Here is a 21,685-nt window from a genome sequence, read left to right as displayed (position 1 = left end):
GCACCTCAACTAGCACTTGCGTGCCACAAACTACAGAGCTCACACCCTCTGGAACCCGTGCGCCACAACTACAGAGCCCACGTGTCCTGGAACCTGCGCACCACAGCTAGAGAAAACCTGCAAGCCACAACTAGAGAGAAGCCCTCGTGCCACAATGAAGAGCCCATGCACCACAATGAAAGATCCCGCATGCCTCAATGAAGACCCTGTGCCATAACTAAGGCCCGCTGCAGCCAAAAATAAATCAAATAAATAAATCTTAAAAAAAAGAACTATGGGACATCTACAAAAAGTTTGATGTACATGTAATGGGAATACCAGAAGGAGAAGAAAGAGAGGAACAATGTTTGAGCAATAATGACTGAGAATTTCCCAAATTTAATGTCAGATGCCAAAGTACAGATCCAGGGAGCTGAGAGAATACCAAACAGGATAAATACCCTCAAATATATACCTAGGCATAGCACATTCAAATGACAGAAAAATTAAAAGTAAAGGAAAAAAATTTGAAAGAAGCCAGAGGGAAAAAAAACCTTACGCATGGAGGAGCAAGGAGAAGAATTTCATCAGACTTGTTTTCAAAATCATGCAAGAAGAGGATGGAGTAAAATATTTTGTGTGTTGAGAGGAAGAAAAAAAAACCAACCTAGAGTTCTGTACCCTGTGAAGTATTTCCTTCAGAAATACTTCCTTACACAACTAAAATTTAGGGAATTTGTCACCAATGGACTTGGCTTGCAAGAATTGCTAAAAGAAATTCTTAAGAAAGAAGGAAAGTGATATAGGTGAGAAACAATCTACATAAAGGAAGAGCATTAAGGAATAAATGAAGGTAAAATAAAATCTTCCATTTTTCTTAACTGATTTAACATAACTGTTCAAAATAATAACAATATATTTGGTGACTATAGATTATGGATAAGTGAAATGGCAGCAATGTTATATATAAGGGATGAGAGAGAGGAATTGGAAACACTCTACTATAAAGTGCTTGCCCTACCCATTAAGTGATGTAGGTATTATTTGAAAGTGAACTTGGATTAGTCATAAATGTATATTGCAAACTCTAGGTCAACCACTAAAAAAAGTTAAAATATACTTAATATGTTAAGAGGAGAGAAAATGGAATCATAAAATGCTCCATTCAAAGCACAGAAGGCAGAAAAATTATGGAAGACAGAAAAAGAGAACAAGGGTAATGAAGTTAGATATTAATTCAACTATATCAGTGATCACGTCAAGCACCAATGAAAAGAGATTGACACAGTAGATAAAAAAACAAGACCAAATATATGTTGCCTCCAATAAGCACACTTTAAATATAAAGATACATATATATTAAAAGCAAAAGAATGGAGAAAGATATACTGTGCTAACACTAATCAAAGTTGGAGTAGCTATATTAATTTCGGACAAAACAAACTTAAGAGCAAAGAAAATTACCAGAGGTAAAGAGGCATTACAAAATGATTAAAAGATCAATTCTCTAAGAAGACATAATTCTTAATGTGTGGATGCCTAACAACAGAGCATCAAAATACGTGAGACAAACACTGATAGAACTGACTGTAAGGAGAAATAGATCAATCCACTGTTACTGTTGGAAACCTCAATACCCTTCTGTCTCTGAGGGATAGATCCAGCAGTTAGAAAATCAATACGGACATAGTTAAACTCAATAGCACCACCAATCAACTGATCTAATTGAAATCTATAGACTATTTTACACAACACTATATGAAGAGAAGGCTTTATGCACTGATATGGAGTCACTTGCCGGAGGTAACTTGTTCAGTTAAAAAATGGAAGTGGAGGGCTTCCCTGGTGGCGCAGTGGTTGGGAGTCTGCCTGCCGATGTAGGGGACGTGGGTTCGTGCCCCGGTCTGGGAAGATCCCACATGCTGCGGAGCGGCTAGGCCCGTGAGCCATGGTCGCTAAGCCTGCACGTCCAGAGCCTATGCTCCGCAACGGGAGAGGCCACAACAGTGAGAAGCCCACATACCGCAAAAGAAAAGAAAAAAAAAGGAAGTGGATATTGCATATATACTACCTTTTGTTTAGAAATAAGGGGAAAGAGGAAAAATAAATATATGTTTATCTTTATAGAAGGAAGACGATTAAGTTTGTTCAAGTGGTGGTGTATTACAGACCGGAAGGGATAAAGGTGGGAGTGACACTTCTCTGAGTATAACTTTTGGGTATAGCTTTCACTTTTGGAAGCATAGTCAGCACATTCACAATATAAAATATGCAAGGATTGGAATGGGAAATTGAAAAACCCAAAAACTGGAAGCAAATGTACAAACTCAATTGTATTTGACTGTATTCCCTCAGTCTTTGGGGTTGCAGGATAGGGGAAAACTGCTTATGATTTCTGAATTCTTTTAAAAAAAAAATTAGGTGAAATTCACATAACATAAAATTAACCATTTTAAAGTGAATATATCAAAGTGGTCTTTAGTACATTCATTATGTGTAACCACTACCTCCATCTGGTTCCAACAATTTTTATCACCCCCAAAGAAAACCTCATACCCCAAAGCAGTCATTCCCTATTTCTCCCTTCTCCCAGACTCTGGCAACCAGAAATCTGTTATCGGCCACAGTGAATTTACCAATTCTGGATATTGCATATAAATGGAATCATATAATATGTGAATTTTGTGTCTGGCTTCTTTCATTTAGCCTACTGTTATCTCTGAAATCTTTTGAGGAACTTGATTTTTTTTTTGTAGTGGTTTAGGTGAAGTGATCCTGAAATTGTTTTATATGTATTATAAAATTGAGCAAATGGATGAGAGCCAGGATTCTCACTATGAAAGAGGTGTCATACACATTTGGAATGGGGAAAGCAAGACAGAACCCTGTGGGGATGGACTGACACTGGAAATAACAATGTAAGCTCATGATTTCCAAAATATGTACATGTGCACATGTATGTGTGTGTGTGTATCTAGGTGTGTGTATGTGTATATACATTTGTATATTTCTTAGCTCACTGGAAGGACCTAGAAGCAGACACCCCAGGAGCAAAGAGTACTCCTCGTATCCAGATCTTTGTTTCTATTACCCCACTAACAGAATCCAGGGCTCCTCAGAGAAATGGCTGATTCCAAGGCTGCAGAATCCTTGAAACATCTTGTTAAGTAAGAGCAAGAAAGTGCTCCCCAAATTAATGGGAGCATGTCACAATGACAGAGAAGACAGCTTGAAAGACTGGCCAAATCTGGGATTATTTGGACACCAAAATAAGAGCAGTATTTAATTATAAATCATGAAAAAAATAGGAAGCCATGAATCCATATTTGTGATAGACACATAAACAGGGAAGAAGTGAGGGTTCTGTGCAATGTCGTAAATGAAGAGGCAGTGCTGAGAAAATAATTTTGCAACCATCACAGTAAAAAATGATTCAAGCAAGTATCAGTGATGATAATTTTTTATTTTATATTTTGGCCTCGCTGCATGTGGAATCTTAGTTCCCCGACCAGGGATCAACCTGCGCCCCCTGCAGTGGAAGCACGGAGTCTTAACCACTGGACTGCCAGGGAAGTCCCATCAATGGATGTTCAATCTAGGGGAGAAGTTTTGATGAGGAGCAGGACATTTGCATGACCAAAAAGTGGGTCCCCACAGATTGCTCATTAGTTGCAAGGGGGAAAATCATAGTTATTTTTTTAAAAAACCCAATAAACATCTTAGCTAGGTGATTAAAATTAAGATCACCAATGAGGGGCAGATGGATATGAAGTTACTCTGGATGTGATACACTAAGAAGGATACAATGTCACACATATTAGTATTCCTGCTGGGAATGTATAACTGGAACCTAATCAGGAGGACATCAGACAGACCCAAAATGAGGAATCTTCTATTAAAAAACAAAATGAAACTCTGTTCTTCAAAAATGTCAATGTTATAAGAGACAAAGAAAGGCTGTAGAATAATACGTTGGCGGCTACTATAAAGACATGACAAGTACAGTAAGTCCCCTACATACTAACGAGTTCCATTCTGAGAGCCCGTTCGTAAATCCAATTTGTTGGTAAGTCCAACAAAGTTAGCCTAGGTACCCAATTAACACAATCGGCTATATAGTACTGTACTGTAATAGGTTTATAATACTTTTCACACAAATACATAACAAACACAAACATTTTTAATCTTACAGTACAGTACAACGGCTGGCATACAGGGGCTGCCATCAAGGGAACGGGCAAGAAGAGTTACTGATTGGAGGAAGGAGAGGAGGTGGGAGATGGTAGAGCTGAAGGATCGCCAGCAATAGGAGATGGAGGGCAAGCTGCAATTTCACTCACGCCTGACGTTGATGGAACACATGTTCTCATCTTTGAAAATTCGCAACTTGAAGGTTCGTATGTAGGGGACCTACCGTAAATGCATCCTAGACTGACTTCTGTATTGGAGAAAAAAATGCTGTTGGGTCAATTGACAAAATTGAAATACAAAGGGAGATTGATAAAATAATGTACCAATGGAAGTTGATAACTGTCCTGTGATTATGTAAAAGAACATTTCTATTCTTAGGACATAAACACTGAGGTATCTAGAGGTGAAGTTCCACGATATTTGCAACTTACCCTCAGGTAGTTCTGAAAAGTAATATTGTGTAATTATGTGTGTGTGTGTGTTTGAGACACAAACATACATACACACATAGAAAGTATATGATAAAGCAATTGGGATAAAATAGGTGAATCTAGGTAAAGGGCATATGAATCTTCTTTACACTATTCTTATTTTTTGTAAGTTTGAAATTATTTTAAACAGTTTCTGTAGAAAAATTATTTGGTGATTGCCTGACATATACACAAAAAACTAGTTTAGCTAGATCAAAAAATAAATAATTTTCATTTATTTCTTATTAGAAACCAAAATATTCAAAGTCTGGGAAGATAAAAGGCTTTTAATACTTAACAAACATCTCTTTAAGGCACAGCCAGGAAATCCTTACCTCTGCTTCCTTTAACCTAATATCACGTTGGGGTGATTCTTCTTTTGCCAGAGAGTTTTAAGAATTTCCATTAGCTTAGAAATATGTGCTATAATTACTCTGTCTTCACACTTTATTCACCCTCAGTTCAAAATCTGGCTTTCAACATCAATAGACCAAGAAGTGAAGAGTGACCATTAAGAGAAAATGAACGTGCCCTGTCTCTTCGCAGCCACCAGGTATCATTATCCTGTGTCGTATCATTGGTCATTTTGGTTAGAGGTTGATCAATTTTATGTATCTGTTCAAATAATCAGCTTTTGGTTTTATAGATATTTTCTCCATAGTTGTCCTGTTTTTAATTGATTTCTGCCCTTCATTTTTCCTTCCTTGTTTGTTTTGGGTTTAATTTACTTCATTCATTCATTCACTTAGTATTGAGATATAAATTAACATATAACATTTTATTAGCCTCAGGTATACAACATAATGATTCAATATTTGTACATACTGTGAAATGATCACTACAATACATCTAGTTAACATCCATCACCATATATAGTTACAAATTATTTTTTCTTGTGAGAACTTTTAAGATTTAGTCTCTTAGTGACTTTCAAATATGCAATACAGTATTATTAACTATAGTCATCATGCTGTACACTACATCCCCATGACTTATTTATTTTATAACTGGAAGTTTGTACCCTTTGCCCTTCACCCATTTTGCTCACCCCTTATTCCTCACCTCTGGCAATCACCAATCTGTTCTCTGTATCTATGAACTTGGTTTTTGGTTTTCTTTTTGTTTGGTTGAATTTTCTTTAGATTCCACATGTACAAGTCAGATCATATGGTATTTGTCTTTCTCTGTCTGACGTATTTCACTTAGCATAATGCTCTAAGGGTCCATCCATGCTGTCACAAATGGCAGGATTTCTTTCTTTTTTATGGCTGAGTAGTATTCCATTGATATATACCACATTTTCTTTATCCATTGATCTACTAATGGACACAGGTTGTTTCCATACCTTGGCTATTGTAAATAATGCTTCCATATCTTGACTATTGTAAGTAAAGCTGCAATGAACGTGAGGGTGCATGTATCTTTCTGAGTTAGTGTTTTACCCAGAGGTGGCATTGCTGAACCATATGGTAGTTCTATTTTTCATTTTTTGAGGAAACTCCATACTGTTTTCCATAGTGGCTGCACTAATTTATGTTCCCATCAATAGTGCACAAGGGTTCCCTTTCTTGTCTTTTTGATAATAGCCATTCTAACAGGTGTGAGGTGGTGTCTCATTGTGGTTTTAACTTGCATTTCCCTGATGATTAGTGATTTTGAGCACCTTTTCTTGTACCTGCTGGCCATCTGTGTGTCTTCTTTGGAAAAAATGTCTATTCATAGCCTCTGCCCATTAAAAAAAATTAGATTATTTATTTATATTTTTGTGATTGAGTTGTGTGGATTCTTTATATATTTTGGATATTAACCCCTTATCAGATACATGATTTGCAAATATATTCTCCCATTCTGTAGGTTGCCTTTTCATTTTGTTGATGGTTTTACTTTGCTGTGCAGAAGAAGCTTTTTAGTTTTATGTAGTCTCGAGGCAAGGGACTTCCACCCCCTCCCTTGCCATTTGCACACACAAAAAGGAATAAATACCTGTTAAAACTCATGAAAGTCACGTTTCCCCAGTTTTATTTTGTTTTTTAATTCTTATTTCTCATGCCAACTTAAAAATATTTATTTTTGGCTGCATTGGATCTTCATTGCTGCACGCAGGCTTTCTCTAATTGCGGTGAGCAGGGGCTGCTCTTCAATGCAGTGTGCGGGCTTCTCACTGCAGTGGCTTCTTTTGTTGTGGAGCACGGGCTTCTCACTGCAGTGGCTTCTTTTGTTGTGGAGCACGGGCTGTAGGTGCACAGGCTTCAGTAGTTGTGGCACATGGGCTTAGTAGTTGTGGCACACGGGCTTAGTTGCTCTGTGGCATGTGGGAATCTTCCCAGACCAGGAAGCAAACCCATGTCCCCTGCATTGGCAGGTGGATTCTTAACCACTGCACCACCAGGGAAGTCCCTCTCATGGCAATTTATTAACTATCAAACTTTAAGTGGGCAGGTCTTAGGATCTCTTTGCATCTGTCTGAGGAAGAATCAGATTAATAAAGAAGAGAGTTTTGCCAAATAAACAAATGTACTTAATGCATGTCAAGCATTTATTAAATACTGAACACTGTGTTATGTATTTTCCATGTATTTGTTCATTTAACACTCACTTAAGAGCCTGCATGAGGTGCTTACTACTATTTTCCCCATTTCCATATGAGAAAACCAAGGTCCAGAAGGTTAAGTAAGTTAATACTGTTACTAAGTGACAGAAGCAGGACCAGAGCCCAGGTTTATCTTATTCCAAAGCTCAAATTCTTAATGACTCCACTCTAATGCTTCCCAGGAGCTGGCAGGCACCCCTCCCTTTAGAAGGGAGAAGCTTGTGCTTTGCTGGTGTCATTAACTAGGGAGAATGGGAAAAAAAATCATTTCCAGGGAGCAGAATGACCAGATTACCTTTTATACTGTGTGTGTGTGTGTGTGTGTGTGTGTGTGTGTGTTTCACGCAAGGGGTCTCCATGGTTTCTTTACGTGAATGTGAAGGGTGATTCACCTTACCTAATTTGGTTAATGAATGTTAGTTTAAAAGTTATTAATGTTGGTGACAGATATCTCCTTTACACCCAAGGGCCAGTGGCTCTAGCTCACCTGTGTGCCACAAATAGCCATCACTCGCCATAACTGATTCAAGGTGTGCTTTTTCTTATGCTTCTGGACAAAGCAGTCAAGGCAATTCACCTGGATGTGGTGGGAAAGGGCCCTTATTTGTGAGAACTGACCTGGAAAACTCAGGAGGTGATAGTAAGTTTCATGTGTGCGGACAGCTCTCAGCAGTCACATTTTAGGGGAAACACACATATGTCCTGCAAGGTTGGCAGCAGCAAAGAGCCAGATGGGAGCCCAACCTTTCTTGGCATCCTTAAGATAGAGTTGATCCTGGCACAGACTGCTGTCTTTTGGGTCTTGGCCGGAGGCCCTTGCAGGGGCAGAAAACACTTGGCTTCATCTTCCAGGTGGGGGCAGGATGGGCTAGCACCTTGGAAAAAAGATGAAGGTGGCGGTAGGACTTCACACTTGTTTTCATGGGAAAAGCAGGATGGACCTGCCAGTCAGTGACGAGAAACACGGAAGGTGGTAAGTAAGGCGGCTCCTTCCAACAACACTCTTGGAGGTGATGCTTTTCTTTTAGCTTACATTCACCTTCAGGAACAATGTGCTTGCAAAGAGCTCCAGCACTGGTAGCAAGAAAGTGGAGGAATTAAATTATAGCTCAGAGGAAGCAATAGATATTTTTCTGGTGACTGCCACCCCCTCCCTGCCCCTGCCCCTGTGTCAGCAATGCAGTGACTTGACAGATGTTTGTAGTTTACTGCAGCATTCAGTTCCAGCTGTGTGTGGGGCATGGGCGGCAGTGGGAACATTGTGTTCCCCACCTGCTCATCACGTTCAGACGGATGACCGTGTGTTTTTTGTTTGTTTTTGTTTTTTGCTGTACGCGGGCCTCTCACTGTTGTGGCCTCTCCCATTGCGGAGCACAGGCTCAAGACGCGCAGGCCCAGCAGCCATGGCTCACGGGCCCAGCCGCTCCGCGGCATATGGGATCTTCCCAGACCGGGGCATGAACCTGTGTCCCATGCATTGGCAGGCAGACTCTCAACCACTGTGCCACCAGGGAAGCCCCGATAGTACATTATTATTGACTAAATTCCCCACACTGTACATTTCATACAGGTGACTCATTTATTTTAGAGCTGAAAGTGTGTGCCTCTTAATCTCCTTCAGCTATTTTTCTTCTCCCCCACCCCCTCCCCTCTGACAAACACCTATTTGTTCTCTGTATCTATAACTGTTTCTATTTTGTTTTGTTTATACATTTGTTTTTTAGATTCCACATATAAGCGAAATCATGCAGTATTTGTTTTTCTCTGACTTATTTCACTTAGCACAATACCCTCAGGGTCCATCCATGTTGTCACAAATGGCAAGCTTTCGTTGTTTTTTATGGCTGAGTAATATTCCATTGTATATATATATAACACATCTTCTTTATCCATTCATCTATTGATGGGTACTTAGGTTGCTTCCATATCTTGATTATTGTAAATAATGCTGCCGTGAACATATATATATATACATACATATATATTTAAATTTTATTGGAGTATAAGTTCATTTACAATGTGGTATTAATTTCAGGTGTACAGCATAGTGATTCAGTTATAAATATACATATATTCATTCCTTTTTCAGATTCTTTTCCCATACAGGTTATTACAGAATATTGAGTAGAGTTCTCTGTGCTATACAGTAGGTCCTTGTTGGTTATCTATTTTATATATAGTAGTGTGTGTATGTTAATCCCAAGCTCCTAATTTATCCCTCCCCCACCATGTTTCCCCTTTGGTAACCATAAGTTTGTTTTTGAAATCTTTGTTTCTGTTTTGTAAATAAGTTCATTTATATAATTTTTTAAAAAATTAGATTCCACATATGAGTGATATCATATATTTGTCTTCCTCTGTCTGACTTACTTCACTTAGTATGATAATCTCTAGGTCTATCCATGTCGCTGCAAATGGCATTATTTTGTTTGTTTTTTTATGGCTGAGTAACATTCCATTGTATATATGTATCACATCTTCTTTACCCATTCCTCTGTCAATGGACATTTAGGTTGCTTCCATGTCTTGGCTATTGTAAATAGTGCTGCAATGAACATTGGGGTGCATGTATCTTTTCCATTTATGGTTTTCTCTGGATATGTGCCCAGGAGTGGGATTGCTGGATCATATGGTAGTCCTATTTTTAGTTTTTAAAGGAACCTTCATATTGTTCTCCATAGTGGTAATGTAATTGTACCAATTTACATTCCCACCAACAGTGTAGGAGTGTTCCCTTTTCTCCACACCCTCTCCAGCATTTGTTGATTGTAGACGTTTTCTCTTTCCTTTTTCCTTTTTTGGCCATACCACACAGCATGTGGGATCTTAATTCCCCAACCAGGGATCAAACCCGAGCCCTCTGCAGTGGAAGCGCAGAGTCTTAACTACTGGACCACTGGGGAAGTCCATAGACTTTTTCATGATGGTCATTCTGACTGGTGTGAGGTGATACCTCGCTGCAGTTTTGATTTGCATTTCTCTGATAATTAGTGATGTTGAGCATTTTTCTTGTGCCTTTTGGCCATCAGTATGTCTTCTTTGGAGAAATGTCTATTTAGATCTTCTGCTCATTTTTGATTGGGTTGTTTGTTTTTTTGACATAGAGCTTCATGAGCTGTTTGTATATTTTGGAGATTAATTCCTTGTTGGTCACTTCATTTGCAAATATTTTCTCCCATTCTGAGGGTTGTCTTCTCGTTTTGTTTATGGTTTCCTTTGCTGTGCAAAAGCTTGTGAGTTTAATTAGGTTCCATTTGTTTACTTTTGTCTTTATTTTCATTACTGTAGGAGGTGGATCAAAAAAGGTATTGCTGCAATTTATGTCAAAGTGTGTTCTGCCTATGTTTTCTTCTAAGAGTTTTATAGTGCCTGGCCTCATATAGATCTAAGTCTTTGATCCATTTGGAATTTATTTTTGTGTATGGTGTTAGAGAATGTTCTAATTTCATTCTTTTACATATGGCTGTCCAGTTTTCTTAGCACCACTTATTTAAGAGACTGTCTTTTCTCCATTGTATATTCTTGCCTCCTTTGTCATAGATTAATTGACCACAGGTATGTAGGTTTATTTCTGGGCTTTCTATCCTATTCCATTGATCTATATGTCTGTTTTTGTGCCAGTACCATACTGTTTTGATTACTGTAGCTTTGTAGTATAGTCTGAAGACAGGGTGCCTGATTCTTACAGCTCTGTTTTTCTTTCTCAAGATTGGCTAGTTGGGGTCTCTTGTCATGAACATATATATTTTTTGCATATATCTTTTCTAATTAATGTTTTCATTTTCTTTAGTTATATACTCAGGAGTGGAATTGCTGGATCATATGTTAGTCTGTTTTTAAGTTTTGAGGAATCTCCATACTGTTTTCCACCATGGCTGCACCAATTTACATTCCCACCAACAGTGCACAAGGGTTTCCTTTTCTCTGCATCCTCACCAACACTTGTTATTTGTGATCTTTTTTGATGATAGCCATTCTGACAGGTGTGAGGTGATATCTCATTGTGGTTTTGATTATTTGCATTTCTCTGCTGATTAGCGATGTTGAGCATCTTTTCATGTGCCTGTTAGCCGTTCGTATGTCTTCTTTGGGAAAATGTCTATTCAGATCCTCTGTAGTATCTACTAGTAGAAATAATAGTGAACCCCCCTTTGTGTGCCCAGGAGTGACTTCTCCTCAGGCCAGGAATGCCAACCTCCATATTTACAGTGGCTCTCAACTGTTTGTTATGCCTCATGTGCCTGGAGGGTTGTGACACCCTCCTGGCTGTCCCAGAAGAATCAGGACAGTTATTCTCAATTTGGAGCCCATTCTTGGTAGCTCAGGCTGGCTTGATAAAAGTTCCCAGGTCATTTGGACACCCCCTTCTTGCCCCCACCAAGGCAATTGCTCATCACTCCTGCCCCCACTGAGATTTATTACTTAGAGCAGTGAGTCTTAACTGAGCACGCATATTAGCATCTCCCACAGAGCTTCGTTAAAATACACACTCTGCATCCCATCGCAGACCTGATGAATCATAATTACCCTGGTGGAGCACCAGCAAGTGTATTTCACCTTCCCAGGCGATGCTGATATACAGGCCTGGTTAAGAATTATCGTCTTTGTGGCTATCTCTCTGCTCAATGCTGTCTCACTGAGCAAGCACAACACTAAATCTTCTAGCAATAAATAAATAAATAAATAAATGGCATCCACACAGCTTTTTAAAGCTCAGAGATGCTGACCATGAGTGTCAAACTAAGGAGGCAGTGCCTTTGGTGATAAGATATGTGTATCCAGAGGAAGAACTCTGCATGTAAGAGGGCTCTGTATATAGCCCTGGACGTGTTGCGTCCTAGGAACTTAACAAAAGGCAGCTATTGTTATTATTAATAATTGTGGTGTATTGGCCTCCGAGACCCTAGCTCTTTGAAAAGCCTGTTTCCATTTTAGGAGAAAAGTTTCCAAACCCAGGAATTAAGAAAATGACTGGCTGTTTGGGAAGCATTTAGAAAATGTGACAAGAGGTATCATACACAGGCTAGCAGCAGAGATTCCAAGAAAGGAAAGCACTGTGGCCTGTATTTTCATTTCCCTTTTTGCTTCTGAAATGAGATAGGAAGGAGAGATGTGTGTCAGCAGCTGGTGTGGAGATGGGAGTTGATGGCCTCTCAAAACTCAGTCCCTAAGGTCTGGGAACAACACAGTGAAGTCCACATTGCCATGGGCTTTGGTTTTGGGCCCTCTTAGCATTCATACTTGAGGTTTGGGGCTCCTAGTTTCTGTGCAAAGGTGAGTGTAACCACATTTCCAGCTGAGCCTAGTGCAATGTCTCTGCCCCCTGACAGAATATACAGAGCTGAGAATTGGTTAGAAGATGGAAAAGAATGGACTCAACAGAGGGAGGAAATTCTGCCTTAACTTTCTTCAGATGCTCCAGAAAAGGGGATTAGAAAGGCTCTTCAGAATTAAGACTGGAAAGGAGGTCATCCCACTGGAGCAAAAATCGGGAGATAAACGTACTCAAGTCACATGAGACACCTGTGAAGTACTCTGAAAAGTACAGACTTCAGGACTACCTACCTCAAGAGCAACAGCATCAATCACTGTATCACTGGCCTGTATCACTGGTGGGGGCTGTAGACATCAGCTGCTGTTGAGGGTGATGCTCAAGGTCCTTAATCTAGTCCTCGGCCCCTGATCCTGAACCCTGCCAGGCAGAGAGGCAATCTGCTCAATACTTGGAACTTCCAGCTTAGTTGACTACATAAGGTATTTTGGTTTAGTAGGTCCTTAAATAAGACAATTTTTCTTTAGGTCTAATCTCTCTCCTGCTGACAGTTCCTATCCTCCTGGGCCTCACCCTTAAACTGCCTGCTGTTTATTTGAAAAGTGCAGATAGCACAATGCAAGCTGGTACTCTAGCAAACGTTAAAATCTATCTCAGGACATCTAGCAGGCAGAGGAAAACTGCACTCACCCCCACTCCGTGCTATTCCTATCAGAGAGGACATAGAAAATATTCTCTCTTCTCTTGGCCGGCATCCTCCCCTTACTGAAAGACGCAGCGTGTGTGCATCTGAAATGGAGGTGTGGGGGGGTGGGTGGAGTCTAGCTTTCTGGCCTCAACAAAGACACAATGGTTCAGAGAAGGCCAGAGCAGAGCAACCAGCCAGGCAGAATCCAGGCCTCTCGGATCTGCGGGAAGGGTGGGCTGCCCTGTGCCGGTCCAGGGTGGAATGCCAGTCCTGGGCTCTGTTGCCTGCCGAGCCCTTCCTGATGTGACTTTATCAGACCAATCCTCACTCTCGCTGGTGGAGAGGGTACACACACAAGAGTGTATCCTTAGGAAGATTTCTCCAACATGACAAAGTGCAATTAGAAATCTGGGTTCTCTTTTCCTGAGCTTGGACACAAATTTGTCCTGAGATGGGAGAAGGCTCTGTAGGCAAAGGACTGCAGGGGCGGGAGTAGGCTACAGGCGCTGGCCTGTAGCTTCGCAGCGGTGACGGCAAGCGGCCGGCAGGTGTCAGTGCGCCCTCGCTCTGCCGCCGCGCGTGGCCTCCGCTCCACGACCCCTCCTCACCGCGGTCTAGGGGGCGCGGTTCAGATCCTGCCTGCTAGTGTCTCTCAGACAGCTCTGCAGCTGGGACAAGTGGCCGTTTCTCCCCAGAGCGGAGCTCTGAACTCTGGCGGGGCCCGCTCCCCGGGGGATGCTTCCCATTTCGCCCCAGGGGTTGGATTCGGACGTGCACCTTCCTCTCTCACCAGCCCCACTGCCCCGCCGCCAGGAGCACTTGCGGGGCTGCTCCGGATGCGACCCGTACCGGTGGTTGCGTCTCCCGATTCGGCCGGGGGTCCCCTACCCTTTCCGCCCGAGTCCCACTCAGCTCGATGTGGGCACTCCCGGGTGCCCGACGCGTTCTGCTCGGCGGTCCCAGAGATGCTTGGCCAATTCCCAGCAGGGACCGCTCCTCACTGCCCGGGCACGCTCTTTAAATCCCTTGCTCAAGGTACCCGCCTCCCCAAAGGGCCAGTTTTGCCAGGGGGCCAGGGCTCCAGTGGGTCCGGCGCCCGGCGCGGACTCCAGACCCGCGGAGGGGAGGCGCAAGGGGCGGGGGAGGGTCGGCTTCCCACGTGGGGGTGACGCCGGCTGCTCGGCAACGCCGGCTTGATCCTGGGGCTATAAAACCAGTCCACCGTGAGCGCCACGGAGAAGCACCGGCCCCAGCTTCGGTGCAGACGCCCAGCAGCCGGCGCGCCGCTGCCCGGCCACCCCCAGCACCTTCTCCCCCAAGCCCTGCGCTCCTGCCCCAACTCACGCTGCCCTCGGACCCCAGCTGTCCCGTCGCGCTCAGCGCCCGAAGCTCGCCGGGCCGACGCCCAGGAGACCCCCTGCCTCGGCCGCGGCTCCTGGAGGGCCGATCGCCCACCCGCCTGGGCCCGCCTTAGGACGGGGGCGCCTTCATGCGGCCCGCACACCCCTCACCCCGCCGCCGCCTCCGACCTCCGCGCGCTGCGCCCCAGCCCCTGCAGGGCACGCAACTTTGGAAGTCCCGCGGCGCTCCGAGAGGCGGCAGAGTCTGCGCCCTGGCCCCAGCCCGGGCCTCGCCGACCCCGCAGCGTCTGGGGGAAGCGAGAGAGTCGATAATCGCTTCGGGGATGTAAGGAGACAGACATAGGACCCCAAGCCAGCATCAGCACCCCTCGGCTGCCTCTCGGGTTGGGGGCGGGCCCCGCACACGGTAAGACCTCTTGCTTTCGCTCAGGCTCCAGAGTCAAAGATATAGATAGAGATATATTTAATTTCCTGTTATCCTTCCAAGTCATCAGGCCACCGATGATTTTTGTTCTCTCTTCTTGAAGAATAAATCTCTCTTTCCTCATCGGCTCGACCTACTACTCTCTCCCGCCGCTTAGAAATAAAACTTGGCTGTGCTTAGGAGCTGGGAGCGAGAAGGCGCCGACCCCGAGCGCTCGAAGCGCGGGCCGGGCGCGCTTCCCGGGAGCCGGGCCCATGGGCCATTAGCGGTCCCCCAGCTCGGGCTCGGCCTCCCAGAGGCCGCTTCTCCATGTGAGCCGCGGCGGGGCGAGCGGGGCGCAGGAGGAAGAGGAGGCTCAACGGGCGCCGGCCGGAAGGCAGCTGGCAGCAGGCCCAGGCGAGCGGGCACCCGCGTTCATGTTCCGCCAGGAGCAGGCGCTGGCCGAAGGCAGCTTCGCGCCCATGGGCTCCCTGCAGCCTGACGCGAGCAACGCTAGCTGGAACGGGACCGAGGCCCCGGGGGGTGGCGCCCGGGCCACCCCCTACTCCCTGCAGGTGACGCTGACGCTGGTGTGCCTGGCCGGCCTGCTCATGCTGTTCACGGTGTTCGGTAACGTGCTTGTCATCATTGCCGTGTTCACCAGCCGCGCGCTCAAGGCGCCCCAGAACCTCTTCCTGGTGTCTCTGGCCTCGGCCGACATCCTGGTGGCCACGCTTGTCATCCCTTTCTCGCTGGCCAACGAGGTCATGGGCTACTGGTACTTCGGCAAGGCATGGTGTGAGACCTACCTGGCGCTCGACGTGCTCTTCTGCACGTCGTCCATCGTGCACCTGTGCGCCATCAGCCTGGATCGTTACTGGTCCATCACCCAGGCCATAGAGTACAACCTGAAGCGCACGCCACGCCGCATCAAGGCCATCATCGTCACCGTGTGGGTCATCTCGGCCGTCATCTCCTTCCCGCCGCTCATCTCCATCGAGAAGAAAGGAGGCAGTGGTGGCCAGCAGCCGGCCGAACCGCGCTGCGAGATCAACGACCAGAAGTGGTACGTCATCTCGTCGTGCATCGGCTCCTTCTTCGCGCCCTGCCTCATCATGATCCTGGTCTACGTGCGCATTTACCAGATCGCCAAGCGCCGCACCCGCGTGCCGCCCAGTCGCAGGGGTCCTGATGCCGCCGCCACGCTGCCGGGGGGCGCCAAGCGCAGACCCAACGGCTTGGGCCCGGAGCGCGGCGTGGGCCCTGTGGGCGCCGAGGCGGAGTCGCTGCCGGCCCAGCTCAACGGTGCCCCGGGGGAGCCCACGCCGGCAGGGCCGCGGGACGCCGACGCGCTGGACCTCGAGGAGAGCTCCTCGTCCGAGCACGCCGAGCGGCCCCCGGGGACCCGCAGGTCCGAGCGCGGCCCCCGGGCCAAGGGTAAGGCCCGGGCGAGCCAGGTGAAGCCCGGGGACAGCCTGCCGCGGCGCGGGCCAGGGGCGACGGGGCCGGGGGCACCCGCGGCCGGGCACGGGGAGGAGCGCGGCGGAGGCGCCAAGGCGTCGCGCTGGCGCGGGCGGCAAAACCGCGAGAAGCGCTTCACCTTCGTGCTGGCGGTGGTCATCGGAGTGTTCGTGGCGTGCTGGTTCCCCTTCTTCTTCACCTACACGCTCACGGCCGTCGGCTGCTCGGTGCCGCGCACGCTCTTCAAGTTCTTTTTCTGGTTCGGCTACTGCAACAGCTCGCTGAACCCGGTCATCTACACCATCTTCAATCACGACTTCCGCCGCGCCTTCAAGAAGATCCTTTGCCGGGGGGACAGGAAGCGGATCGTGTGAGCGCGGAGTCCGCGCCCCGCGAACAGACTCGCGCCGACAGCGGCCGCTGGGATCCAGGGCCGCGTCTACGCAGTCCCGGCACTCCGAAATCTGGGTCCTGCCTATTCCGAGTTTCTTGGCCTGAGGGTTGCTCTGCGGCGCCCTGCCGGCATCTGCACTCCTACCAGAGAAAAGTACTGGCTGGGGGGTGGGGGGGGACCGTGAGGGCACACGCCGCCCCCCCAATTGTTCTTAGGGCCGCTCCTCACTCGGAGCCATCTTCCTGGGTTCTTGGGCGGGCCCCCAAATCAGTATTGTTTCCTAAAAGTATTTTCACCTCCCCCGGATCCAGCTCTCACTGTGGTTCAGAGCAAGCACGAGAGCTCAGAGGGGATGGCTCTCGAAGGGTTAATAGATGGGGGTACCCAGCCCTGGCTTTCCTCCTCCCCCGACTCTATTTTTAAACAAAAGCTCAGGGCAGCCCTGCCCGCCCTCCCATCCCCCCCTTGTAAATATACACTATTTTTGATAGTACACGTTGTCCGCTATGTCGCTTGGCTTTTGATGTTGGCATCCTGGCTGTTGGAGATGCTCTCCAGGCAGACACATTGTGGCTAGCTCAGGGCAAGCCTCTTTGCAATGTGAGCCCTTTTCTGTTGTCATTACCTCCCTCTGTGTCATTTTCACCAGCAACTGGTGACTGTCCCTTGGGACTGGACCTGCTTTGAGATTTCCTGAGGGGGAAAAGATTTCTGTCCATTTTTTCCCCTGTGCCTAACAGCATAATTGCCTTTTCCTATGTAAATATTACAATGATGGACCAAGACAGAAGTAAATGAACCTTTCTGCCTTGCAGCAGCCCTGTGTATAAAGCCATTATCCTCTGATGCATCCTTCTTCGCCCCAGTACCTCACTTTAAAACCTCCTCTTTCCAGTGTCCCCTCCCTCCTTTCCTCGGGGGCCACTGCTTGAAAAATATGTATGTTTCCATCTTGTATGTATGTGCACCCCTCCCTCCCCCAAAGTGCTGACTGTGGGGAATCTTTTACCTGCTGTTTTTAGACACAGAGAAGTGGAAATTATGTGGAAGAAGCAAACCTGATACAATTTGCCCAAGGTAAACAGTTTGAAGAGACAAATGGGCCTGCCAAACTGTACAGTTCCTGCCCCAAGAGCTCCTAGGTATCAAAGTGTTGTCCATTTTTTCCTCCCTGTTTTTTCTGGTTGAGATCAAGTCATTAATGAACTCCCAAAGTCAAGGGAGGAGGGTGGAGACCTTGTTTACATTCCAAGTTTCCCCATGTTTTAGACAGAGACTCTTTAAGGCCTGTGCTCTTATTTCACTAAAGGAAAACTAATGTCAGCACATGTTGTTAATGACAGTGGAATTTTTTTTTAAATAAAAAGTTTACAGATCAAATGTGAAATAAATATGAATTAAATGGTCTGTCTGTTATCTGAGTTTTCAAAATCATTAAGACTCTGGGAATGTCTGAATTTATGTATATTTGAAATTCAAAGATACTTATGCATTATAAAACACCTTTAAAAGTACAAGCAATAACAAAGCTGCCATTTACCATGTGTTTCTTCTGTGCTAGACATGATGGTAAGTCTGTTATAAGCTCCGTTTCATTTAATCGTCCCCCAAACCCCATGAGGTAGGTACTATTATGATCCCCATTTAACAGGTGAGGAAACTGAGTCTCAGAGGACACGTGATTTGCTCAAGGTTCATCACAGTGGTGGGAGTGCACTGCATGCAGCATGGTCAGGTTCTAGGGTCTGTGCTCTTCACCCTGCAGCCTCGCCGGAGTTACATCACTAACACTTTGCAGAATGCTCCCAGAAGTGAGGTCTCTACACAAGGTGTTCTGTATCCACAGAGCATGGGGTATATCCCAAGTGTGGAGATATACACAAAGTGTGTACGTGCTGTAAAGTGTCTTTATGCCCTAAAGTTTGTTATGCCTCAAAGTGTATATATTCCCCAAGTACGGTACATGCACAAAGTGTGCCATATATTCCAAAATGTGTGCCACACCTTACAGTGTGATGATATATAACATGTGGTATATAGCCCATAGTATGGTATATGCACCAAGTGTGGTATAAACACACCTAAAGGGAACCACGTATTTGTTGGTGGCTTGAATGGTCTCTGGCAGAAGGTTGGGGTGCTTCCTGTTGCATTCCTGTAATATCAAGTTCTGTCCTGATGTCCAGGAGGGCCTAAGACCCCTGCCCTGTGGTTATGGGTATGGCACTTTGAAGCTGGAAGTGTCCTTAGAGATCCAGGAATCCAGCCCCTCATCTTTCCAGAGGAAGTGACTGCTTAGGGTCCCACAGCTCTGGGTGACATTCAGTTAGAAGCAGCTGTCCAAGAGCGGAATAGTTCTTGGATGTGTATAATCAGATGCTACGCTGGTGAAGGAGAGACGCAGCCCCAGGAGCTGGGTTTGAGGGGCAGTCAGAAGTGACAGGTCACGGTTTGGGGGAAGATGGGTTTGTAAGGCCAGCCGCCTACAACACAGGTACAGCCCAGCTCTGGACACCCCCGGAAGCAGGGCTTCAGCTCTCCTCCACGTGTTCCCTCTGGGCAGCACCTGCAGCATCTCCTTATCTTATGAAGGAGGGTAGGTGTGCAGGGGTGGGAGGGTGCAGAGCCCTGAGAAGTTATCTGGGCTTTGAGGAGCCTGGGAGAAGAAAGACCATGGTTCTGAGGGGTTTTGTTAGAGGTGGGAAGGAGTTTCCACCGTCATCAGGGACCTCTGATGCTGAAGAGAGGACAGTGGGCAGGCCCTTGGCTCCAGCGACCCTTGTCTGGAGCTTCAGAAGCCATGGCCTTTGGCACCAAGGCTGCCTGGTCTCGGGCTGTGCCCTGCTCCCCACCCCCACTGCAGCCTCCTTGTCCCTCCCCGCTCAAGGCAACCATTGCCCCAAAGGCAACAGTACCAGACAGTAGGCCACCCTGGCAGGTCTCCAGGAACTGGGCTGTGTGTCCCAGACATGGGGCAGATACAAACACTGCTTGCTATTAACTCTGTGTTCTGCTCCGTCTTCAGGGAAGTGGCCCTGCTCCCTGGGAAAGAGGGAAGTGTGGGCATTGGTGCCACAGAGGGCAGGCCTCTGGTGTCATATACCACACACCCCCCTCCATTCCAGCTGCAGAGAAGCCTCAGAGATGGATGAGGCCTGGGGAAAGTGGGGGAGAGAGGGCTGGAGCCAGGCTAGGATGCTGGGGGCATCCCTGTTTGTTCACTGCAGAGAGCTCAAGCCACAGTCTAAAAGGTCTCAGGTGGGGAGGGGATTTGAGGAAGATAAATGGCTCACTCGGGGCTCTCAGCCTAAAAATCAGGAGAAGAGACGGTCACCCTACAGCTTCCTGTCCATACCTGGTCCTGATTATCTGGGCCTGTCACTGTGGTGGAGTCTTCTATTTTATGCGACTTTGGTTGGGGCATCAAAAACCACTGGCTTTGGGGTCTGAAGTGTGTCTTGCCAGATACACTCCCACGGGATGCCTGGAGTTAGGGGAGGGGCAGCCTTGTTTGAGCCTGGGCACCAGTGCTACATCCTCCCTGCAAGTCTTTGTTCAATTTCTTCTGTGCTAAAGGGCTGGAGAAGAGAATGACAACAAAGTGGCTTAGGCTTTCCCCTCTGTATGATTCTATGATAGAATTGCATCAGGGTTTTAGAGCTGGAAGGATCCACCTACATCCTCAACTCCCATGTTGTGTGGTGGGGGGCACTGAGACCCTGAAAAGCAGGCTGGTTCTGTGGCTTCCTGGGGTCCCTCGAGCCTGCACCTCCCCATGACTCTCTGCCTGTTGCCACAGATATCCAACAGGAATTCATCTCGCTGTTGGACATGGTGAGTTGCTACAAACGCCGAACACCCTGGCAGGCACTCTTCCAACCATGTGTGTGCCCTGCAGAGCCCAGCCCTCGTCCCTGGGAAGCTAGCAGAGATTAGGGCCTGCCCTGCGCCCAGCAATCCTGAAGGCGCTGTAGGGAGACAGGATGTGTCTGCGTGAGGCATTAAGTAGCCGCCATGCAACAGCGATAGCTGGGGGCAGTAGTGGACATTGAGTGTCCACTGAGGGTAACGTGCCTCCTTCTGGACGGTGAGCGTGCGGTGGGGTAGAGGTCGCTGTGGCTGCAGGAGCTCAGAGATGCCCAGGGAGCAGGGGCAGGAAGGCAGATCTGGTTCTAGCAGCTGAGCCCCATGAAGCAGTGCCAGGCCTAGGCGGTGCCCCGAGGCCTAGGTCAGGCCCCAGATTTCCTTTCTCCAACCCCATCCCTGGGGACAGCATGGCAAGTGTCTGTTCCCATTTGGGGACACACATCAGGAAGCCCGCCTCCCCAGCTCCAGCAGAGTAGCAGGATCCAGGTACCCAGAGCCAGGGCTCAACATCACCCTCACCTGCAGGCCTCTGTCCTGGGCCCTGCCACCCCGCCACGGTGGGCCTGGAGTCTGGGATGCAGGAAAGAGCACCTTCCTCAGCAGAGAGCACACTTGAGAGGGAAGCCCTGCGAATTCACTGAGTGCAGTCACAAGCACCAGGGTCTGTTTTGGAAATAGCATCCATCTCTTTCATCACCAGAAGTCCTGGGGGTTAGAGTTAAATGGAAAAGGAAACAGGGCCTATTGGAAAGAGCATTAAGAGGCCTGGGCTCTAGCGCCAGCTTTGCCTTTTACCAGCGGTGTGACCTTGGGCAAAGCCCTTTCTGAGCCCCCATGTCTTCATTATAAAATGAAAATCGTTGATCTGGATCCATGTTATTTAAAAGTCTGTTCTGTTGAATTTATGTAACTATAAAATCAGTCTCTCTCTTTCTCTCTCCCATCTATCATCTGCCTCTCTGTCTGTCTGTCTGTCTATCCATCTACATCATTTAGCTGATGAAATGCT

The 21,685-nt window shown here is 46.6% G+C and overlaps 2 protein-coding genes across 2 annotated transcripts; both read left to right on the top strand.

Annotated features, from left to right (window-relative positions):
* Nucleotides 1-13,351: 13,351 nt before the first annotated feature.
* LOC136135979 (uncharacterized) lies at nt 13,352-14,664 on the top strand. The gene is made up of 3 exons (XM_065893885.1): nt 13,352-13,421; nt 13,716-14,225; nt 14,408-14,664. Exons 1-3 carry the CDS (start codon nt 13,352-13,354, stop codon nt 14,662-14,664), a joined length of 837 nt encoding a protein of 278 aa, XP_065749957.1.
* Nucleotides 14,665-15,391: 727 nt separating this feature from the next.
* ADRA2A (adrenoceptor alpha 2A) lies at nt 15,392-16,789 on the top strand. Its single transcript, XM_065894305.1, has one exon. The coding sequence runs from the start codon at nt 15,392-15,394 to the stop codon at nt 16,787-16,789; it is 1,398 nt and encodes a 465-aa protein (XP_065750377.1).
* The last annotated feature ends 4,896 nt before the right edge of the window (nt 16,790-21,685 follow it).

The sequence above is a fragment of the Phocoena phocoena genome, chromosome 16 (genome assembly GCF_963924675.1).
Source record: "Phocoena phocoena chromosome 16, mPhoPho1.1, whole genome shotgun sequence".
Lineage (NCBI taxonomy): Eukaryota > Metazoa > Chordata > Mammalia > Artiodactyla > Phocoenidae > Phocoena > Phocoena phocoena.
Note: the sequence above shows the minus strand (reverse complement) of the source record. Positions and strands in the feature narration are given on the sequence as shown.